At 36.2% G+C, this 8,892-nt stretch overlaps 1 protein-coding gene across 1 annotated transcript; it reads left to right on the forward strand.

Moving 5' to 3' along the window:
* Window positions 1–136: 136 nt before the first annotated feature.
* LOC105171949 (putative sugar phosphate/phosphate translocator At3g17430) lies at window positions 137–8,655 on the forward strand. Its single transcript, XM_011093228.3, has 10 exons — window positions 137–584; window positions 2,479–2,781; window positions 4,094–4,201; window positions 5,486–5,517; window positions 5,596–5,646; window positions 6,300–6,361; window positions 6,480–6,741; window positions 7,154–7,419; window positions 7,502–7,596; window positions 8,239–8,655. Exons 2-10 carry the CDS (start codon window positions 2,695–2,697, stop codon window positions 8,410–8,412), a joined length of 1,137 nt encoding a protein of 378 aa, XP_011091530.1. The 5' UTR covers window positions 137–584; window positions 2,479–2,694; the 3' UTR covers window positions 8,413–8,655.
* The last annotated feature ends 237 nt before the right edge of the window (window positions 8,656–8,892 follow it).

Genomic DNA, 8,892 nt, shown 5'->3' on the forward strand with positions numbered 1-8,892 from the left:
ACTTTTATAATTTATAAGATTGAAGATAAAAATTTGATAAATAATAGGACTAAAATTATAAAATTTGTATATTAGCAGTGGTATTTCGATGTATTATTATTTAGAAATCAGTGCAAGTGTAATTCTCTGTACTCACTCCGAAGGCCCATTCAACTCTGTAAATGGTAAAACCATTGTGGCAGAGTATTGTTTTTCAGAAGATTCTACCTTTTCCTTTATATTTACCATTTCAATTCCGAGAAAAGCAGAAATTAAATAAATAAAAGCAAGAAGCTTGAGATCTGAAGAGGGTTCTTTTCTTCTTTGTGCCATCGCCATTGGAAAACAATCTTTTCACGTTTTTCTCAGCTTTTAGCACCACCCATTTGGCACTTCCCCAAAATATTGGGCGTAAAGATTAACGCCTGAGATCTTCAAGGCGGCAGCCACATCCTTGGAGTTGCTATACTCGCACTGAGAATTTGAGTGGCAAGATTTTGGACCGCTTTTCTTGCTGATTTGTGGAGCCCATTTGGGATTAGGACTGCGTTAAGTGATTCTTGGAAGACCTAGTTGAGATTATAACTCAATCTGCTTGTTCTCAGGTTCCACTAGATCTTTTTCCAGAGTCTACGTTTTGTGATTTTTGACATTGTGCTGTATTGCATACTCTGTGTTTGCTTTATTGTTTTACTGATGCTTTGATGTGATATCTGCGTAGTTGTTATTTTTAATGTGCTAGGTGGGTTCATATACGAAATACATCTGGCGTATGTTGTTCTTGTTGATACACGAGAAAACTTTATGTTTTTCCTGCTCTTTTTGGGATAGTAACTTGTACTTTTGCATTTGTGTTCGGAACAGTGAGAAATGCTGGTCCAATACTCTCTTTTACTTGTAAATGGATTTACATATTCTTCATGGCATTAGCTATTTGCAGTATCCTAACTTAAATCCTGGTGGTATGTGAACTCATGATTTTAAGGCACCTTAGAAAGTAAGTAGAGTTGATCTAGTATCATGGTAATTCTACTTAGTCAATGCCATTTCATTCAGCATTTCTGTGGACAGGGACTATTGACTATTCAATTTAACTTTATTGCATAAAAGCAAGCTTTAGCACCATTGCGGAGCTTGCATTCTTATAGGCCTCAATCCCCTGAAACTCTAAGTGTTGATGGTTGAGACCATGTTTTCCGTTTCATCTTGTTTCTTTATGGGGCATAGGTGTTGGTATGCTCACAACCATATAATTGTTGGTCAACCATAGCTAGAAACATGGGAACTTCGAATAGCCAGGCCATTCTTTTGAAATCATCTAGGGAACACTTCCCTCATAAAGAAACCGTGATTCCATCCAAACTTTTTTTGCATGGATTCTTGAAGCCGGGGGGGGGGGGGGTCGTTTTGGGGGTGGGCTTGCAGAGACTGGTTGTCTCTCTTATATGTCTAGATCTACCAAAGAATTAATCAGTGTTAGGGCGTCTTGACTCTTGAAAGAAGATGTGTTTGACTGCATACTTTATGGGATCAATTTATTGCTACACCAGATAGCCAATTTTCTAGTCAACTGATTGTTCGCCAGAAAGAATCAAATAGTCATACCAGCCTATGGGCACTAAGCTTATCATGTCATACTGCAATTTGAGTGTGCATCAATTTTTAACTCAGAATTGTAAGCAAAAGTTATTAGATTGGAGATAAAGGCAACCTCTATCACAGAAGTTAAAAAATATTAACATAATGAAGCAAACTTTAGATGCCATCACGTGGGAGCCAACATTAGATCTGGCGCTCTTCTAAATCTCGTCTTGATGATATTTTTCCTTTTCTTTGACTTGTGCAGATAGATAATTTTGATCGTGTTTATCCCAAAAAGAGTTGAAAAAAGAAAGAAGAAAATTGTGTAATTGATATCTTGTTTTGATGCCATCACATGAGAGAAACACTATTATGTAAGTTAACCAAGGCGGAGTGGGAATGTTAGACCATTAGAATGCCAAAAAGGATCATATATTCAACTTAATTATAAGTTTGTTCATCAAGGCTTTCTGGTTGAATAATATGATTGGAGGAGGTGCAAAGTGATGAGAGGAAGATAAAACAAGAGAAGATAAGGACGAAAATGTTGGACCTATGACTGTTATGTGAGAAAGGAAAGTGGGAGGAAATTTAACAAGAATACTATGTGTTGATAAAGATATTTCTCTTTTAATTTCCACCTGACCTATTTTCGCTTGTTTAGTTCTGTATATGTTATAAGGAATAAATAGAAGTAGCACCGGAGTATGTCTAACTTTCTGTTGTTTGGTAAGAAGAGGAAGTGCTCAGCATTTGTAAGCATGATCCATGATACAATTTATTCGTTCAGAGCAATTTTCCCCCCAAAATTGCTGCTTGCAAGCTAGTATATTACAACATTAACGTATTGTGTTGTGTATGTTCATATAGAGAACAACCAAATGCTAAATCTGTACTTACTCTGTCATCCTTTTCCAGGTCCAGATGGCTGTTTGTTTTACAGTTCCTGCTATTCCGTTGAGAAAACTGTATCCATGTATTTTGCAAAGGGGATGAATGACAAAACATTGAGGAGAAAATAACATTTCATATCAGTCCACTTCTTCTGGAGAATAGTTAATTCGATTGTTTGAGGCGTGACGAATCTAGGAGCTGACATTGCTTTTGTGTGGAGCTTAAGGGAGCTAAATTGACATGATGATCAGCAAACAACTCTTATTGACCTACCTTTATCTGTTAGTATATATTGTGTTATCCTCTGGAGTTATCTTATATAACAAGGTATGTAATCCGTCATGTGCTGGCATGGAAAAAAGGACATTCTCTTCTGTTGCTTTCCACCTTCATTTTGCTTGACGTATATTGGTTATATTTTGTTGCCCTTTGTTTCTCTCCATATCTTGATCCTACTTTAGGCTATTGTTATTGTAGTAGGTCGTGAGTTATTGTGCTTCTCTTCATGGACCTTTTATCATTAGAGCATGTCAGCGGTTAATAGCTAGTAAGTACTATGCAACTAGAAGTTAACACTTGTCTGTTCAAGAATATGTTTGAAGTGAACAATCATTAAAATTTATGATAATTATGATGGTCCTAAGATATTCACCATAAAATGCTTTACATCATAATTTATGCCTTAAATTTAACCGAAAATGCTCAATTTGTAATCAAATTAACAGCAAAGCACCCTTTTTAATTAGTAGAAGACAAGAAAGAGTGTCCTTTTCCTGGAAACGCGGAATGGGTGAAAGACGGACTAACAGCCTGAAAGCTTCTTATTTGCCTTGGTGTCATTGATGACTCTCTACAAATAAAGAAAAATGACAGCTGATTCTCAATGGTTAATTGGATCTTCTGATCCATTGAAATTCATATAGATGATTAATCTATGGAACATAGTATAAATAGTGGTTGCCAGGTCATATGTTGTGGACCTGTGGCGTTATTAGTTTGTTTCTAATAGGATCTAGGTGAAGCTGTGAACTTGCACCTTTAGACTGTATTTGCTTGTTACAGGTCTCCAACTGCTGTCATGCTGTAGATACTTTGCTTATCTTTGCGAGTTGCTCTATCCTCTGTGTGCTTGTTTATTCTGTATCTTTTATCTAGAATGAAATATTACAAAAATCTTTATAATATAGAGTTCACCAGTCTGCTACAACTGTGTTTATGATTGTTGGTTGGAGACAAATTTCTTAGACTTAAAGAGTATGATGTGGTTTAGACTTCACAAATCAATCTTATTATTGCAAATTTTAGTTACTTATCAGTTGCATAGCATAGGACAGATTATGATGCAACAATTACAAAACAAGCTTTCATGTCTGGAAATTTCTTAACTTTGTCAGAATAATTCATATGTTTATCTGTTTCTCAAAATACTACATTCTTCTTTACATTCCCTGTCCAAAGTTTCATACTAAGATAGCTCACTATGTTATTCTTTGATCACTATAAAAATAGTTTGTTAGACTTTTGCCATACTTAAAGCGTACCGGATATACTTTGCCTGTTTGCCATCAATATTCTTTATATGTTCATGTTTGCAATATCCGTAAGTTCACATTTGTCTTTCTTTATTTATGTTCTGCAGTGGGTTCTCTCGCCAAAATATTTCAATTTCCCATTTCCTATAACGCTTACCATGATTCATATGGGCTTTTCGGGCTTGGTGGCCTTCTTTCTGATCCGTGTTTTTAAGGTAAAGCTCATTGTACAATTTTGCTTCATAATATTTGGTATTTGTATTTTGTTTTTGTTTTTTTTAAATTTCTTTTATGGGCTAAATCTTTGATGACATTACATGATGTCTAACACTGAACCTTGCTCTGTTATTCCCCCTCTTTTTCTATCAGCTTTTTGCTGCAAGCTAAGTCAAGCACAGAAAGAATCATTCCTGTTGTGAAAGGAAGGAGCAAACTTGGTAGATTAAGTTTATAGAGACATTTATGATAGAATCATTCTTTCTTCACCCTTTGTCGGTATTATATCTTGAACAGCGTCCAGTTCATTTGAAGGATGAGGACTTTATATGTGCATAACTGAATATGATACATTTTAGTTGCTGTCCCGCATTAGAAGATGTCTTGAATTTTGACATTTCACATTCAAATTCGTGGCTTGTTTTTCCTCCATTCTTAAGATTCTGCCTTAGATTCTCTCAGCGAGAATTAGTGTTGCTAAATGGGCTAATGATTAGGTTTATAGGAGGGTAAGATCTCTGCCCACGGATTTCATCCAATCTGCAGTTGAAACTTTAAAATAGACGCAGGCCATTCCCCTTCAGATACTTGCGACGTCTCTGAAGTCACTGGATGAATCTGGACTTATTGTTGTATCCTTGTCATAGAATGATATCAGTGTTAATTCTAGGATATCAATATTAAAGCTACTGCATCAGTTGTAAGCATATGCTGGATTGATTCTTAGCCTGTTCACCTCTAATTGTCCCCGGCCTGGAACTGGGTTTCGAGGCAGTCTGTTCCATGAGTCTATTCGTAACCATTTATAGACTAAGTTATCATGGAATCTCCTGCAAGACGTGTAGATACCTATACGTCATGTTAATTCGGTATTGTGCTTAATAATGTATGCTTTCCAATAGATGTAAAGTGTTGTATGAGCATGCTCTATTTTATCAATGTGTCCTGGGGTGCATGCCATGCCCCAGTTAATGTTTTCACCTTTAACTTGTATTGTTTGGAGGTTCTTGGTTTTGCAAATCTAGGTACTTCCTGCACTCCAGCCGAGTCTATGCCATAGATGTAAATGTTAGAAAATTATGGAGGAGTTGAATAGACTAATACTACAGAACTTTTGGTCTGCTTCCCCTTGGACAAAATTATATTGCATCCTTTGGCGTTTTTGTATAAGCTGTTTCTCTTATCTAGGATGTATTGCTCATTTTTGTTTGAACACTTGTATTATTGTTTTCTTGTTGTATTTCCTTTGTCCTTCTAGTTTTGACTTAAATTGATTTTTTCAGGTTGTATCACCTGTGAAGATGACCTTTGAAATGTAAGAGATTTATAACCTAATTCTTACAGTCTCAGTTTATTAGTTCCTGTACCTGAGTATATCTGCTTTAATATGCAGATACGCCACATGTGTAATCCCAATCAGTGCCTTCTTCGCATCAAGTCTATGGTAAGGGTTATTTATCTATTTCTTCTTTTGGAAGAATGACAAAGCTTGGTTGCTTTCTTTTGCAAGTTTTATCTCTATCACAGCTACAAATTGCTCATGTTTTTTCTGTGGACCATTTTCAAATATCATAATATGTGTTTATGTGTATTATTTCACCAATGGGGTAAAATTCCCTCCAAAAAACTGCATATGACTGACCTTGACCTTGTCGGAAAAAATGGGACATCCACTATGAGAAATTATATTCTATTGCTTGTGATCTTTGAAACTCAGACACTTATCTCAAGTTATTACTGGGAAAATTTATTTGAGTTCATAATACTTAGTATATCTGTCCTTTGATTTACATAGAGTGCACTCGTTGCAATGCAAAGCAAGATCCTATTGGTAGGGTTTTTCGTGTAAACTACATCGCATACAGAACCTTTGCACATAATCTATTGAAGAGATAGATGTGGTGGCTGGGGATGAGATATTTTGCAGTGGAGTAGGTTATCATTGGCACATTCCTGTTCAAAATGTTTTTGCATCATTCTCAACTCGTGAGCAGTTCTTGTAGTCATTGTCTCTATGCATTTTTGGGTACTTCAATCGCTACATTTATGCAGGGCATGTCTTTTCACAATTGTTAACCGAAACATGTGGTCTTACAGGTTTGGAAACACTGCATACTTGTTCATCTCAGTGGCCTTCATTCAGATGCTCAAAGCCCTAAGTATGTCTATATATTTTCTGTCATGTTAACCATTCATACCATTGAGCAAATTACTCATCAGATCTTTTTGTCCCTTCCTTTTTTGGTCCGTTGTTTTGTGGGTAATACCTGATGGCAGTGCCAGTGGCTACTTTTTTGATGGCTGTTATTTGTGGTACTGATAAACTGAGATGCGATGTGTTTGCGAACATGGTCTTGGTCAGTTTTGGTGTTGTCATATCTTCGTATGGGGAAATTCATTTCAATGTGGTGGGCACCGTTTATCAAGTTACAGGAATATTTGCTGAAGCTCTTAGGTTGGTTCTGACTCAAGTGCTACTCCAGAAGAAGGGCTTAACACTCAATCCTATCACAAGCTTGTATTACATTGCGCCTTGCAGGTACACTTCTTCCTCGTTTCTGGAGTACATGCATTCATCAAAGATATTGTATACAATAGTTAATACCAGTTGCTTAGAATTCTATCAAACAGATGTTTAGAGAGAAAAACAAGACGGGGATGTGAGTGAACTGGACAGACTAAACTAAGAAAAGTGTAGACATCTTATTTCCATTTTGTTGTAGTTCTGAATTTGGAAAGAGACATGCATTAATTGCCTTTTTCTCTGGAATGTGCATAGAATCTGTAATGTAAGTAGTATTACAAACAAGTACGTATATGATGATCCATCTTGAGAGGAAATATTGAGAAAGTGGGAGCATAGTTAACATGGTATATTCAAGTAGAAAGAATATTGCTTCATAGTCTTCACGCGGCTAATGATGATTTTTGTGTTGCCTTTCCATGTGCAGCTTTGTGTTTCTTTTTGTTCCTTGGTATCTTCTGGAGATGCCTGGAATGGAAGTATCACAGATCAAGTTTAATATTTGGATATTCTTCTCGAATGCTCTTTGTGCCTTGGCTTTGAATTTCTCCATCTTTCTGGTAATTGGTAGAACTGGTGCAGTGACCATTCGAGTTGCTGGTGTTCTAAAAGACTGGATACTTATTGCCCTTTCAACTGTCATCTTTCCCGAGTCAACAATCACCAAGCTAAATATTATTGGTTACGCGATTGGTATCCCTCTTATTCTGTCTAAATTTCGTATTTCTTTCGAGTTAGTCAGCTTGAAGCATGCTAAAATTTTCCTTTTTTACAGCCTTGTGTGGTGTTGTCTTGTATAATTACTTGAAGGCCAAGGATATTCGTTTGACCCAGATTCCTGGGGAGAATATCACTGAACGTGCAGTGAAGGTAAGGGTTTCTTGTTTATGAACAATATGATCTGATCTTTCTGTTTCCCTTCCGAATAAATATTATCATGGTTGAATTTTGACTTTTGAACCGAACAACTATGGTAGTGCTATTTTGTGCTTTTTCAAGAATAAACATAAGGGGGCAATTACATACAGACTCCTTAAGGTTTAGTCAATTATAATGTACCCTCTCGATTTTGGAATATTACTATTGGAACCCTTGTCATTGTGTACAAATAGCTGATACCCCTTTCTGAAGTTCTCAGGCTGGAATTTGCTAGTGGCAGCTAGAAATTAGCAATACCCCGAAAATGCCCTTTTTACTTTATGCACACAAAATGATTACCTATAACAATACAAAAAATATTACATTCATATTTTATCTTCTTGACTTGATTGTTTTTTCTATTCTTTGGCGTTAAAATAGATCATTTGCAAATTCTGGTAACTTCTTTAACCAGAATTTGCAGACATATGAGTTTGAATATAGTTTCTCAAATTAAAGTGGTCCATGTGTAATATGATTAAACCTCAAGAAACCTGTATGTAGTTGTCCAACAAAAAATGATTGTTGATGTTTGATTTTATCTCATTTTATGCATAGAATAGAAACCCTCAATGAATAAGTATTTTGATACAGGACATTAAGACGGAAAAGAGGTCATCCGATCTGTATTTTTCAGACGAAAACTCAAACAACAGCCTGGGAGGAAAGAACGCGCGTAATGGATCTCATCTGGATGCAAATGTGGACGAAGAAGCACCTTTAATTCCTTCTTCAAAGGGTCTTTTATCTCGGACAAAGCCTAGTTAGCAACCTCTCAGACTGGCTTCTGGTAGGTATACGTCACAACTCACATTTCCTCTCTTTTGTTGCTTTGTCTACTCTAGCATTTCTAGAGCAGCATCATTTGTTAGAACGTCCTAATCTTTTTTGTGAAGTATTGCCATTTTTACTAAGCATGTTGAGAGATCATCACTTTGATTCGTTGTATAAACGTGAAATAGTTTAAGCATACAATGAAATATTAGTCGTATCTACGACCTCTTGGTTCTATGGCTTCGGTAGTTTGTGCATCTCCATGAAATTTGTATTGCTTACTACTTGTCAGTGGGATAACAAATGTTGTCATACATAATTCACTACAAGGAAACAAGGTTCAAAATTTTCGACATTTTCGTTTCTGAGACCCAATTTTCCGTCTCGGAAAACAAATTGAGACGGAAATTTTCATGGGTCTATTTATAGTTGAACGTCCAATGGCTATTTTCCTCTCTGATTTGCCAAGGATAA

This window comes from Sesamum indicum, linkage group LG10 (genome assembly GCF_026168435.1).
Source record: "Sesamum indicum cultivar Baizhima isolate 11 linkage group LG10, ASM2616843v1, whole genome shotgun sequence".
Classification (NCBI taxonomy): domain Eukaryota; kingdom Viridiplantae; phylum Streptophyta; class Magnoliopsida; order Lamiales; family Pedaliaceae; genus Sesamum; species Sesamum indicum.

Coding starts and splice junctions, on each gene's coding strand:
- LOC105171949 (XM_011093228.3), top strand. CDS start 2,695: ATGATGATCAGCAAACAACTCTTATTGACCTACCTTTATCTGTTAGTA. Junction 7,420..7,501: donor TATTATTGGTTACGCGATTG/GTATCCCTCTTA, acceptor CCTTTTTTACAG/CCTTGTGTGGTGTTGTCTTG. Junction 7,597..8,238: donor TCACTGAACGTGCAGTGAAG/GTAAGGGTTTCT, acceptor ATTTTGATACAG/GACATTAAGACGGAAAAGAG.